Raw genomic sequence first — 15,200 nt, 5'->3', positions numbered from 1 at the left:
TCCAAGATAATGACAACCAGAAGAAACAACAACAAACAAAAAGACTGATACCAAGCAAATGGAATCCAATTATTAAAGTAATAGTTTTTCTAAGTCTCAAGGACCAAGACATTATCAGAATATAGGATATTTCATGTAAACATCCCCCAAAAGAACTTGATACCCTTTTCTCAAACTGGCTCCAGCTCCCAAATGGACAATGCTGTAGAAGAAGCACCCCTCCATCTTTCAGTACTGTTTCCTCTCCTAATATCTCTAACAAATAAAATTTAATTAAATACCAAAATACTTGTATAGACAATAATTACTTATTCTGAACATCCACTGCTTTTAAGTTGTACATGCTATTCTGTCCAGAAGAAAACTGATCAAATGTTTCTAAACTGGGCTCCAATTTTTGGAGTCATCGTTAATTTTCTTGTCTTTTTTACAAAATCTTGCACCAAGTCCAGCCTCCTGTCAAAGTATTTCTGGTCTCCACCCACTTCATCTCCACTCTAGTCCAGTTTCTTAGTCTAGAATATTGTAATATCACCCTGACTTCCCTCTTTCAGATCTAAGTAGAGGATTTCCATATGTGCCAATCACATTTTTTAATCTTCCATAGCATCTAATAAAGTGGTTTGCATATTGTAGGCATTCTATAAATGTTCCTGAATAAATGAAATGGCTTTCACTCCATTGTTCAAAACCCTTTTATGGCTCCTATTACTTAATTCCACTTAAATCTAACCTTTATTGCCTGATATTCAAGATTCTACATAATCTAGCTCAATCTACCCATCCAAGTTTAAATATCATTATCCATAACCAGAATCTTGTTTCAGCAACTGATTTCCAGGATACCTGAAGTCTGCTTCTGCTTCCACATCTGCTCCTCTAGTGCTGTTAAAAGTATGCTGCCCAACCCTCACTTCTTCTCCAAACTCTGCTCATTTTTCAAGGTCCAACACAAATTCTATTTTCTCCATAAATCTCTGACCACCCACACTGATGTTTTCTGAATCTTTATATATGGTTTATATATAGCGTGTCCCTGGCTTCTAGAGTTCAAAGATCAAAACGCTTGAAATAAAATTTTGTGGTGGACATAATAAACTATAACCATCTACTATCACAAGCATGTTATTAAAAATAAAATATTTTAGTACCCCCAAAGTAAAAAGTAATTTCAGAATAAAAGACAGTATTCTAAATTGACTAAATTTAGCATTATTTTAAAACACTGTACTTATTTTTCACATTTTACCGTGGATTAGGAAAATTCTGACAAAAACTGGCATTAGTCCATGGACCAGCATTAGGAGTCCACCCTTGCACGTCTGCCTGTGGAGTGGTGGAGCCAGGAAACCTGTATTTTCAACGAGCTCTTTGGATGATCCTGATGCACAATGCAGTTTGAGAACCACTAGTATAGTGCAGAGAAGTAAATTAAAAACTAAAACCAATCCATTTGTGATTGACCTTATATATGATCTTTCATTCATTTAAGTCTTATATCTGCCAGTTAAACTTAAGCTACTTAAAAGAAAGGAATCTAATACTTGAGTATCCACTTGCTCCCATCCCCCAACCAAACTGTGCCTGGGATACTGACCTTAGTGAAAGACACACTATGTCTTTTTGATTTCTTTAGCACAATTATAAACATGTGCAGGTTCATTTGCTTTCCCATGGAGTTTTACATAAGACAAATTACTACTTTTAGAAAATACTCACTTTGTCAAACGAGCCTCCTTCACAGTTTTCTGCCAGGTCTGTATCTTTTTTTCTCTTTGGCCCAGTGCTTTCTGATATGCAGATGGAAGACCCCCAGGTATCTCTGTTGTGTCCCCTTCCATTTCAAAGGGAATAATAAACACATAGAATTCACATGGTGCTAAGAGACGGAAGACATTTGTGCTGCTGTTCTCTCTGCACACAATCATGGGATTATCCCAATAGTTAGGCACTGTAGCAAGGCCAGTCCTGGCCATGTGGTCCTCCAGCATTGGGTAATGGGTATGAAAGGGGGCAAAAGTTACTCTCTGATTCCCAGAGAGAATAAGTGGGCGTGTAGGCGTCAGAATGTGAAAGATGCAACCTGTTGTAGAAGAGATGGACAGACGATGGCAAACAGCAATGACTTTAACATTGTCACAGCTGTGGAGATGAAGAGCAGTCTGTACAGGGCCCAGGATGAAGGTGCTATTCCTGCACTTCTCAATTGTTACAGATCTGAAAAATGAGGTAAATTTCTCTGAATAAGAATACGATGAAAAATATCTGACTACAATATTATTCTGATGGCAAATAAAAGGACAAATCCTGGTCCAAAGAAAACGTCACAACATCAAAACACCCTTGCTTACCGTAAGGGAGACAGCAGATATACAAAAGTCTCGTTGCAACGATGAATCTTTACATGTGCCCCCACCAGAGTATCTGAGCTCTTGGCCAATGTCTGCTTGTAAACCTGGCTCATCACCACCAGGCGGTGCATCCTAGGGGCCACATGAGTATTACAAGCAATCTTAGCTCTTTTGGTCGTCCCTTCAACTATTTAAGAAAAATATAAATAAATGAGATTGTTTCAAAGAAAAACAATCAACCATACGAGGTTACACATGTCTACATGTCTCAAATTAGACCCGTGTGAGGTTTAAAAAAATGTTAGATTTGGGTGTTGGGTATGCCATATTATTCTCTGTGCTTTTCTGTATATTTGCAATATTTCAAATTTTTTTGTTTTTTAAAAAAAGGTTAAACCTATAATCCATTCAACATTGCCTATAGATCTAAGATTTTTTCATGCCTACCCTTTAACTTAAGTAATGTGCCTAAGGCCATATGGCTAGTAAGTGGCAGAGCTGGCCCAACTCAAATAGTATCTTCTCCAACCAGCCTTAATTTATCATCCCAACTCTTAAATAATCTCTTTAAATTGCCATAATACTAATTCTGAACCCCTCCTAAGTTACTCACCACATCATTCCATGAATTGTATTTGGGTTCACGTCTTTACTCCTAGGATCATTACTAAGTGAGAGCACATCTTCCTCTCGAACGTGGTGCCTTAAACATAAACTCACCCCTCAAGAAATCTGTGCAGGCTGCCCTCCTAACACAGTCCCACCATTACATCATTGCCTTCTCAGACTGTACTTCCCAGAAAACCATCAGGATACCCTTGTAAAGAAAACTGGCCAAATGTGGAGAGGTCACATAGTATGCTGTTCTTCTTTTAAAACAATTCTTATTGTTTCCTTTTATTAGAAAAGTAATATATGGCTACTGTAGAAAAATTTTAAATACTAGTAGTAAAACAAGATAAAAATTATTTGTAATCCTACTATCTAGTATGTTTTGGTATAATCCTAAAAGGTCAGATGTCCTTTTTCCTCCAGTGCCTACCTTAACAACGTTTAAAAACTTACTTATATTCTTTTACCAACATTAAGAATTATGTAGTATCTCCTGTATATTTGTAGGAGCCTTACATATCTGAGAATCGGAGCTCACGCTAGAGCAATAGCTTGGTTGCATATATAATACTTGGGTCACTGTAGATGTTGCTCAACCATTTTCTGGTTTTCAGAATTATAAACATTTGATATGAAACTGATTTTTTTTTTTTTACATTTGCACGGAAACTATTTTTTCTTTACCTTTGAAACTCAGAGATTGTGGAAGTATATTCTAGTTTTTTCCCATTAATTTTGCTTGGCCTTAGTACAGATACCTACTTCTCTTTAAACTTCTATCTGGGCCCCTCTTTTCTTAAAACTTATATCTGGGCCTGAAGAAGTCATACAGTACCTGAACCTATCCCTCTAGCCATCCCTGGACTATCAGGAATAGATACATTTGCAACCAAAGTGTAATTCTCTCTACTATGAATTTAAATTTCCAATTTAGAAATAGCTAGTCTGCTTGTGTCTGTGTAGCTAAAAAAGAATCTCACCTTTACACCAATTCTATGAGGTTGTAACTATGGAATGGCCAATTTCTGGTAGGGTGCCTAGAAAATAGGAAAGCTTCAAGTAAATGAGCATATGAGAGTGAGAGGGGGAAAAGAGTCCGAAAAGAGAAGAGCAGAGCAAAGAAAAGGACCAACCGAAGTTGGAGTTTCTACTAACTGCAACCAAAACAACTTGGACTAATGAATCAACTCTCTCAAACTGTTGCAGCCTTGAGAAAAAGTCATATACAAAAGAGACGTTCCCTTTTTCTGTTTTATAGTAGCAATATTTTTTAGGTCTTCCACAAAAGACATGTGATCATTAATACACCAGAAAACACTAGGTTCCTTAACCTGTCATTCAATTTAATATAGATTAAAATATTAATAAATACCTTGGTGAGCCCAAGCCAATTTCTTCCCAGACTTGAGGCAAGCAGATACACCAAATGGATTCCCAGTTAAAGAGGCTCTCAACCAGGCTTCCAGCTTGTAGAAAGAAAAGGCCTTAGAGGTCTTTGAGAAGCCACTTTCTGCATGTAGTGGTTGCCACAGTGCAAGTTCATAAAGTGGATATATCTTCCTGGCTCCACTCACTGTACCTTCAATAAGAAAGCTGAGTGCTACAACAGCTTCTCGAGAGACTAGACTACTATGGGTTGAATGAAATGATGCAGTGAGTTGTTCTGGATCTACAAGCAGTTCAAGGAGATCTGACAGATGATCACAGACAAAAGCTTGGTGACTGTAATCATTCCAGTTCTAAAAAATATCAAAAGAAAGCACTTTTAACAGATCAATGAGATTGAAACTCATTGTTTCAACAGAACAGTAAGACCTGAGACTTTTATATTTTAATTATTTTGTATTTATACTTTGCCTCATCCTCCCAAAAGCATTTAAAGTGGCTATATAAACCTTATAAAGATTTTCTGTGCACGTAATAGGTATAAACAGATTCTTTCTCTACCTTAGATAACTCAAAAGTAATACTAGTAGCTAACCCTCAGTGTGTGCCAAGCACTGTTATACAAACTTTAACATATTTATAACTAGCAACAGTCTTAGGATAGATGCTATTACCGTGCCCATTCTACAGATGAAGAAATGAAGATCCAAAAAGGTTCAGAAACTTGCCCAAGGTCACACAGCTAGTATTAAATATTCTAAAAGTTTCAGATCAAACATAAAAATAACCGCCTCAGACATTCATTTCATGAAGCACTAGGTTTTTTTTAAAATTTACCTTCTCAAATTACAGAAGGAATTTCAAAATCTAATGAAACAAGGCAACTGATCTTACAGTAACCAGATTTAAGAGAAGTTATAACCTTGGGGGCTTCCCTGGTGGCGCAGTGGTTAAGAATCTGCCTGCCAATGCAGGGGACACGGGTTCGAGCCCTGGTCCGGGAATATCCCACATGCCGCAGAGCAACTAAGCCCAGGCACCACAACTACTGAGCCTGCACTCTAGAGCCCGTGAGCCACAATTACTGAGCCTGCGTGCTGCAACTACTGAAGCCCGTGTGCCTAGAGCCTGTGCTCCGCAACAAGAGAGGCCACCACAATGAGAAGCCTGCGCACAGCAATGAAAAGTAGCCCCGCTCGCTGCAACTAGAGAAAGCCCACGTGCAGCGACGAGACCCAACGCAGCCAAAAATAAATATAAATAAAATAAATAAATTAAAAAAAGAAAAGAGAAGTTATAACCTTGGGAATAAGCTTTGAGTTGGCAGACGTACCAATAACTTGGCTTATTCATTTGACAGATATGTGATATGAGCAGTGTTAAGTGATGAATTATGCAAACTAAATAAGACATAGTTCCTGTCCTCAAGGAATTCAGCAACTATGTAGTGAAATGACAATATAAACAAATAACTATAACACAGTGGGATGAGACCTATAGCAGAGATCTGTAAGATGTTCTATGAGCATGAGAAGAACAAAGAACTTCATTTGGGGAAAACAAATCTTAGTGGAGCGCTGTTTGAATAGATTCTTGATTGACACTGGTAGTTATGCAAACAGAGCAGGGAAAAAAGCATTCTAGGCCTAGGGAACAGCAACCAAAGGCCCATAGGAGTAAAATCACCTGCTGTGTTCAGAGAAACGGAAGGTCTGGGTGGGGTGTAGGGAGCATGCTGGGAAGTGGCAGGTAAAGGTAAAATGGTAGGCAGGGACCAGTCACAAAAGGCTCTGTATGAAATACTAAGATATCTGGACTTTATTTTGTGTGCCAGAGACAAAATAAGCTATTTTGTAAATAGCTATACCATTTTTCTTTTTAATAAACTCTCATTTGGATGCCAAAGAACATTTCAAAGCAGAGCTGTCCACAGCCTCACCTGCTCTTCCTCCCTCTTGCTGCATCTCCCTCCCCCACGGTAAGTAGGCTTAAGAAGGCTCCAAACAGTACAAGATGAAAACAACAATGACAATGAGAATTCACTGATGGAGTTCTGACAGGAGATGGATACAAAGGATCTGTATTTTAGAAAGTCCAGTGTAGTAGGTGGGCTATAGATTGAAAGCAGGGTGACCAAGTAGGATCTAATTATAGAAATCAAAGCAAAAAAAAAAAAATGACATTAGGACCTATACAGAGGAAGAAAAAGGATAAATTTTATTTTGGCTGCACCTCGAGGCTTGCAGGATCTTAGTTCCCTGACCAGGGATCGAACCCAGGCCCCCGGCAGTGAGAGCACCGAGTTCTAACCACTGGACTGCCAGGGAATTCCCAAAAAAAGGACAAAATTTTAAAGAGTTATTTTGAATGCAGAATCAGTAAGACTTGACAACTAACTAGGTATGGGTGGTGATAGAGAAAGCAAGGGTGGCTGGTGGTAACTTTCACTGGAATGGGGAATACAAGATAATTCAAGTGAAGGGAGATTCTACTGTAGGGACATACAATCATCTCCCAAACTGAAGTACAGGGAAACCTCATCAGAACTGGAACTGGAAAGCCATCTTGAACCTGGTTCTCTCTCAGGTCTCTCTGCATGTCTGTTCCATTCTCTTCTTTATCTCAGAGTTGCTAATCCCTCATAACTCCAGGTCACTCACGGATGTGGTAGCTATTCTGGTCCCAATGCCACATGAGCTACCAGCAAATACCTATCACCAACTGGGTAATTTCTTCAATCCCTGGGGTACTGATTGGGCCAGATCATCATTTCAAATCAGACCAATTTCAAATACATACCTAGGAATGGGTTATTCTAGTCAAGTGTCCACCCCTGGTCCAATCAGTTGCTGGGAGAGGTCATGCTATAGCACAAACTAAAGTCACCATATACTGGTGCTTATGATGCAACAAGTCTCATGCTATGTATTACTGAATTCTCACAGCCATTCAGAAATAGGCATTATCATCTCCATTTAGAGAAAAGAAGCCAAGCTAGAGAAGTTAACTGAGTTGCCTACAATCATGCGAAATCAAATTCATTAACATTTGCAAAAATGGGAATACTAGTAAGAGTAGAGTGAACGATTTGCCTGAAAATTATCTAAGTGATTTTTGTGTCGTTGCAGGAACTGAAATCACTTCTCTATCTTGATTAAGATTGTACATATTGATTTCGTTTTATAATTAGGAAAAGAAAGAAAAAACAAAACAAAACAAATCAAGCCAACAAATCTCTGGCTTATATAAGCAATTCAAAGTAATTTTTAATGAAGGCAAACTGTCTCCCTCACAAATTGTCCCTTTCAGAGAAAGAGATCATAATTTAAACAGTACCTTATTATGACAACTGGATTTTTCAGTCAGGTCAGGAGACTGAGATCTGTGTCTGGGACTAGGCCACTCTTCTCCAATCAAAGATGTCCTCAGGGAGACCTTGTTTAACTGTTGTATATATAAGAAGAGCAGAAACTGTAGGGTGTCCACTGAAAGCTGTGCAAGAAGAAAATAAATGATGAACACATGTCTTAAAACAACATCACCCACTATTAGATATAGTAACTAAGTAGATATAGTAAAAGAAATTCACAACAGTGTGCTGATCCTAAGAAGACAAATGTGGAAACATTGCTAGCGTTGGATATGTATGTCTCTGATACCCAGATGTAGGAGTTTCTAAAACTAATTAAACTAGAGTCATTTACTTTCTCAGAAAGCTATGTAGCATCTATGGCCATAGTCATTCTCTTCCAAAACTGATGAAGTGGAAAGGATGAAGTACATACTTTTTTAAAGCATATTATTTCAGAAGTTTACAATTACAATTAAAAAAAAAACTTAGTAATCTGAATAAACAAATAGATGAAAGAAAGGAAGAAGGAAATTTAATCAAGACACAGAGGTTAGTTTAACCCGATCACAGACTTATCAAGAAAGTTCAGGATATCAGTGCAACACCTGAAACTGTACGCAATTTTTTGGTGTATATGCATTTTGTGGGGAGTAGGCCTCAGGTTCTCATCAAATTCTTAAAAAAGGTGTTTGACTTAAAAAAAAAATACTACTGGTCTGACAGATGTTACGTCATTTATTATTTGAAGAAGGGTGTGGTTTGAAGCTCAGGATTTGAAGCTCATGATTATCCTCATATACCCATTCCCATACACATACGAGAGAGGCAAAAAAGTGAAGTAATACATCTGGGTCTACAGCTATATTCACCCTGATTCCCAACATGGCTAAAAGTCAGTATGCCTAGAGAACTTAAAAATATGATTCTCAGGATCACCTAAACCTACCAATTCAATCAGCTGTCAATGTGGAACCTCATGAATCTATATATTTTAAAAAATTTTTACTTGCTTAATTAAACTTTTTGAGGTAACTGCAGTTTCACATGCAGCTGCAAGAACAGAGAGATCCCATGTACTTTTTTTTTTTCTTTTTTTTTTTTGCGGTACGCGGGCCTCTCACTGTTGTGGCCTCTCCCGTTGTGGAGCACAGGCTCCGGAGGCGCAGGCTCAGCGGCCATGGCTCACGGGCCCAGCTGATCCGCGGCATGTGGGATCTTCCCGGACCGGGGCACGAACCCGTGTCCCCTGCATCGGCAGGCGGACTCTCAACCACTGCGCCACCAGGGAAGCCCCCATGTACTTTTTATCCAGTTTCCCATCTTGCAAAACTATCATACAACAGCACAGCCAGGGTATTGACACGGATGCCGTCAGGGTACAGAACACTTCCATACACGCAAGGTTCTTTCATGTTGCCCTTTTATGTATAGCCTTTTATTCACGTGGCAATCCAACACAGGGCATCTGGTTGGATGAGTCTCTAGGCTGCTGTCATCTAAGCAATGACTCAGGGATCTAGGCATTTTCTGTCTTTTGAAGCCACTATTATACTAGTGGCTCCATTTCCCACCCTACCTCACCCCTTCTTTAGCCCCTAACCACTTATCTGTTCTCTATCTCCATAATTTTGTCATTTCAAGAATGTTACATAAATGGAATCATATAGTATGTCACCTCTTGGGATTGACTTTTTTCACTCAACGTAATTCCCTGATTTTATACATACTTCCATTTAACAATTATTTGTTATATTATCATTATTCCTTCATATACCTGCCTCTCCATGAGACTGTAAGATCTTTCTCTTTTTCATTTTTATATTCCTAGTAACTAGCATAGAAACTAGTACATAGTAAGCACTCAAAAAAATTGGAGCTTCTTGAAGGTTTTATTCATATCTGTATCCACAGCACCCACTACTGTACCTAGCACATAGTAGGCACTCAATAAATGTTTAATTAATGAAAACTATAATGCCCTTCTCCTCCTGGTTGCTTGCAAAACTCTTTTTTCAATCTCCAAACCCTTGTTTAGATATTATACCATGTGGTAGAGACTGGCTAGATGCTAACTAAATGCCTTTCCTTCCTGATCACACAATTAGATGGCATTTCCCAGCCTCCTTTGAAGTTGCATATGGCATAACTGGGTTAGTCAATGGAATGTGGGTGGGTTTACATATACTGCTTTTAAGCCTCCCAAAAACTTTCCCAAAGAAATGGAAGTGAAGGACTCAGGCCCTAGTGGGAATGGCTGTGGCAAACTGTATTTTATTTGCAATTGTTCACTTCCTCATCCTCCAAGAGGCTTACACGGCCCTTCCCATGGCCATGGGATTTCCGTGCCTCCTGTGAGGTAGTTTACCTCCCATCTTATTAATTTCAGGCATGGACATGTGACAAAGCTTTTGGCCAATGGAACAAAAGTAGTTGTAGTTTATGTCACATCTGAGCAAAAGTTTTAAGAGGCATCAAGACTTTTCTCCTGCTCTGTTGCTCTTCCCTTCTATCCCAAGAATAGACATGACCTACATAGAAGCTGTTTCTTCAGCCTGAGTCTCCAAATGGGCAGACACATAGAGACACAGCCTGGAAAAGAGCCATAGCTAAGGTGCAGCCTAAATGTAAAATAAGCAAGAAATAAACCTTAGTTACTGTAAGCCACTGAAATTTCATTTTTGTTTGTTTTTAACCTAGTATAATAGTGGCTCCAAAAGACAGAAGATGCCTAGATCCCTCAGTCATTGCTTAGATGACAGCAGCCTAGAGACTCATCCAACCAGATGCCCTATACTGGACTGCCACATGAATAAGAAATAAACTGTTATTTCGCCAAGCCACTAAAATGCTGGGATCACCTGTTACTGTAATAGCCTACCCTGAATAATATACTTTCTTTGTGAAGTCTTTCCTCATCACCAGAATTAATCATTGTCTTCTCTATTCTATTTCTGTATTTTATGCATACTTTTATTGCACATTCCATACTATTAAATAGCACTTTTAAAACTAAAGTATAGTTGATTTACAATATTTTGTTAGCTTCAGGTGTACAGCAAAGTGATTTGGTTATACATATGTACATATGTTATATATTTATATTCTTTTTTTTGATTCTTTTCCATTATAGTGTATTACAAGATATTGAATATAGTTCCCTGTGCTATACAGCAGATCCTTGTTGCTTATCTATTTTATATATGGTAGTTTGCATCTGTTAACCCCATACTCCTAAATTATCACTCCCCCTCTTCCCCTTTGGTAACCACAAGTTTGTTTTCTATGTCTGTGAGTCTGTTTCGGTTTTGTAAATAAGTTCATTTGTACTATTTTTTAGATCCACATATAAGTGATATCACATAATATTTGTCTTTCTGTCTTACTTCACTTAGTATGATAACCTCTAGGTCCATCCGTGTTGCTGCAAATGGCATTATTTCATTCTTTTTTATGGCTGAGTAATATTCCATTATACACACACACACACACACACACACACACACACATATATATATCAAAATATATCACATCTTCTTTATCCATTCATCTATTAATGGACACTCAGGTTGCTTCCATGCCTTGGTTATTGTAAACATGCTGCTGTGAACATTGGGGTGCATGCATCTTTTCAAATTAGAATTTTCTTTGGATATATGCCCAGGAGTAGGATTGCAGGATCATATGGTAGCTTTATTTTTAGTTTTTTGAGGAACTTCCATACTGTTTTCCATAGTGGCTGCACCAATTTACATTCCCACCAGCAGTGTAGGAGGGTAACCTCTTCTCTACACCCTCTCCAGCATTTATTATTTGTAGACTTTTTGATGATAGCCATTCTGAACAGTGTGAGGTAATACCTCAATGTGGGTTTCTTTTTTATTGGAGCATAGTTGATTTACACTGTTGTGTTAGTTTCTGCTGTACAACAGAGTGAATCAGTTATACATATACATATACCCACTCTTTTTTAGATTCTTTTCCCATATAGGTCATTACAGAGTACTGAATAGAGTTCAGTGTGGTTTTGATTTGCACTTCTCTAATAATTAGTGATGTTGAGCATCTGTTAGCCATCTGTATGTCTCCTTTGGAGAAATGTCTATTAAATAGCACTTTTTTACACACCAGCTTCACCTACTAGTCTATGAGCTCCATGAGGTCAGAGCTGCTGTTCTAATCATCTTTGAATCTCAGCATATAGCAGACGCTCACTTAAAAAGAGTCAGGTGCTCGGACCGTAACATGTCAGCAGTTCATAAGCACTCATGTACCTCGGTAGTTTTAATGTCAATGAAAATATTTCTCTCTTCCAATTACAGGGTTTCTATAACATTACAGCTTTAAAAATAAGTGAATAAGGATTGCTAAGTAAGGACTAAGTCACTAAATATTGTCAAACTGGAACTGCTAAAACTTAAATGGTGCTTTGGCATCACATGGTCATTAAAACCTTAAACTGCACACTGTACAGCTAGTACAAAAATTTTAAATAGTTTATTTCCCAAAGTAATTAAACACACATACATGTACACATAAATCCATACCTGATTTCTTTGCTTTTCGACTTCATCCTCAGACATGCAGTTGGACAGAATCTCAGACCATTCCAGGCGCTCCTTCGGTGTCTTCACTGCAAGACTATCAAATATTTCAAAGTAAAGCCAGGCCAGATCCTTAGCCAACTGCAGCTTTCCACATGCAATGTGCCTCCATGTAGACCAGGACAGGCGTGGGTAACCTCCCTCTGTGGCCCGGGTTCGCACATAGGTGGATATCTTCCTGAGATAGTGAAGACTGAACTTGGATGGAGGGGGGACCTGCAAGGCGCCCACTATAAAGGGTTCTGCTTTCACCCAGAGGAGAACTCCGGACTCATCCATATTATCTCTAAGGACATCTGTGTGAAAAGGCTTCTTTGCATACCTAGGAAACAAAGTTTCTTCACAAGCTAATTTGAAATAAAATGCATTTACACAGTTTCTTGTAAGGTGACCCCTCCCTTAACTGTTTTTAAATGTACTATGTCAATTTAAAAAGTGGATCTAGTTCATCAAACAAAAGCAGAATAGATTTTTGGTCAGATCACATTATAATCTATTTGAGCAAGAAAAATATTGTAATAAAACTATCTCACTTGAGTTGTTCAAAGTGGTTGTTCAAGGAAGCGTGTAAATGCATGAGGTATGAGATAGACGCCTGCTCAGGACGAAGAAAAGAAGAAATGGGAAAGAGCCATCCTATCACCAGAAATCTTGCTCTATCCTGAGGGGAAACACTAGTCAAAATAAGGGGAATAAAATTTCAAAGTCCAATCACTTACACATAGAGGATGCCTGATTAAAGATCTGGACGTGTTAGCTGACCATATGAACTCAATATGAAGCACTAGCACAGGGTGGCAGACAAAAATGCTCAGGTAGGGCTTCCCTGGTGGCGCAGTGGTTGAGAGTCCGCCTGCCAATGCAGGGGACATGGGTCCGTGCCCCGGTCCGGGAAGATCCCACATGCCGCGGAGCGGCTGGGCCCATGAGCCATGGCCGCTGAGCCTGCGCGTCCGGAGCCTGTGCTCCGCAACGGGAGAGGCCACAACAGTGAGAGGCCCGCGTACCGCAAAAAAAAAAAAGAAAAAAAAGAAAAAGAATGCTCAGGTAAACGTAGGCTGCAAAAATAGATCAAGGAAAGTCAAAGCATCTTTAGTCTCTATAACAGTGAACCTGCTCTGGCATATTCTACTGTCCTTAGTTCAGATGCAATATTTTTAGATTTTGTTTGTTCATTGTTATAACAACAATACATGATTTTTAGGAAATATTTGTTAAATATCTAAAAATAGAAGGGGAGGAAATCATCCACAGTCCCACCACCAAAGGGAAACTAGTTAATATTTTACTGTACTTCCTTGTTTTTTTTTCTACACAAGTTAGATATTAGTTTTTGAATTGTCATAGTTGTGATAATACTATATAGTCTGTATTATTTTATAATACAATTCTGTCTTATTTTAAAAGCTTAATAGCACTCTAAATAAATGTACCCCAGTTTATTCAACTGTTCTATTTTCAGACATTTCGTAGGTTTAAACTTTTTCACAAAAACAAGATAGGCAAACTATTTATCATTGTTGAAGCTAGATGATGAATACATGGGGGTTCACTTACCTATTCTACTTTTGTGTATGTTAAAATTTTCCACTAAAAAATGTTTAAATGTTTTCACTTTTATAAATAATGCTATAATTACCATCTTTCTGCATATTTTCTGCATTATGATTAATTCCCAGAGAAAATTTTCAGATGTGCATTTGTGAAATGAAGTAACTGAGATTTCTGAAGCTCCTGACATATATTACCATTGCTTTCCAAAATGATTATATCAGATTGTTCCATCAATTTGATTATATCAAAATGTTTTATTGCTATTATTATGTTTTGCATTTGACTTTAAGAAAATTGTGCTTCTTTTGGGAATTCTCTGTTCAAAAAGTAATTGACATCAATTGAGTGCTTACTATGTGCCAGGTAGCATTTTAAGTATTTCATGTTCTTCACCTTTCATCCGCACAACCACCTGGAGATACATATGATTATCCCCATTTTCAGATGAGAAAACTGAGGCTTAGAAAAGTTAAGGGACTTACCCAAAGTCACATACTTGAGTTGGCAGAGCCCTGGATTAGAATTCAAGTCTGTCTGACTTGAGAACTGTGTTACTTACAAATGTATTTTAGGAACCCAGTTTTGGGAGACTCTGGAAAATAGGAGTGAATCCAGAAGAGAATGACCAGAATGACTGGCCTTAAATGTTAGGCCACCTAAGGACCAGGTGTAAGATCATGGAAGCATAAACCCAAAAGAAGGGTGTGAGAGGGTAGATGGCAGCTGTCTTCCAAATTGGGAATGGCTTAACGTCCCTCTGAGTAACACCAGACGATGAAAGTTCTGTGAGGAAGATCTTAGTCCGCTCCAAAATGAAAATAGGCTGCTCTGTGAGGTACTGACCCCTGTCCCTGAAGTTAGCAATCAAAAGCCAGAACCTGGGGATGAACCCTCTATTCCAACCACGAAACTAGAGAGGGCTAAATTCGTAAACATAAACTGGGGCTCCTTCCCTCTTCAAGAGCTCCCCTGGGATGCGCTGGGATCCGGCTTATTCGGGCAGGGAGATCGGCGTGAGGCCCAAGGCGGTCCTACCGAGGCTTTGCCGCCACCTCGTCCGCTCTCTGGGGTAGGACGCGGTCCAGGATGCGGCTCTGAGTGGGCCGTCCGAGCGCGCCCCAATCTCACTTCAGGAACCGAGAAGCCCCAGCTGACAGGGTCCGTAGAGGACCCAAGACCTGGCGAGCGCGAAGGCGGCCTCCCCAGCCCGAGCCCGAGGCCTGATGGGCTCCTCCCTCCTTCCCTGGCACCGGCCCGCGCGCGGTTACCTGCGAAGGTAGGGGCCAACTGGCCGCATCTCCCAGCGCGCAGCCGCGCCTCCTCCGCCAGACCGGCCAGCGCCCG

The 15,200-nt window shown here is 39.2% G+C and overlaps 1 protein-coding gene across 3 annotated transcripts in view; it reads right to left on the bottom strand.

The window, feature by feature from the left end:
- The window catches only part of TBCCD1 (TBCC domain containing 1), a 23,309-nt gene extending 8,109 nt beyond the window's left edge, over positions 1 to 15,200 (bottom strand). For 2 of the 3 annotated variants that reach the window (XM_082840526.1, XM_082840525.1), the window contains exons 1-6: positions 15,125 to 15,200; positions 12,246 to 12,624; positions 7,686 to 7,841; positions 4,336 to 4,702; positions 2,352 to 2,538; positions 1,720 to 2,217 (exon numbers count right to left, since the gene is read on the bottom strand). In XM_082840526.1, the coding sequence (XP_082696652.1) occupies positions 1,720 to 2,217; positions 2,352 to 2,538; positions 4,336 to 4,702; positions 7,686 to 7,841; positions 12,246 to 12,624; positions 15,125 to 15,153 (1,616 nt within the window). In that variant the 5' untranslated portion in view covers positions 15,154 to 15,200. The remainder of the gene's footprint in view (positions 1 to 1,719; positions 2,218 to 2,351; positions 2,539 to 4,335; positions 4,703 to 7,685; positions 7,842 to 12,245; positions 12,625 to 15,124) is intronic. The other variant, XM_082840527.1, reaches the window with a different exon arrangement.

This window comes from Leucopleurus acutus (genome assembly GCF_964270905.1).
Source record: "Leucopleurus acutus genome assembly, chromosome: 5".
In the NCBI taxonomy this organism is placed as follows: domain Eukaryota; kingdom Metazoa; phylum Chordata; class Mammalia; order Artiodactyla; family Delphinidae; genus Leucopleurus; species Leucopleurus acutus.
Note: the sequence above shows the minus strand (reverse complement) of the source record. Positions and strands in the feature narration are given on the sequence as shown.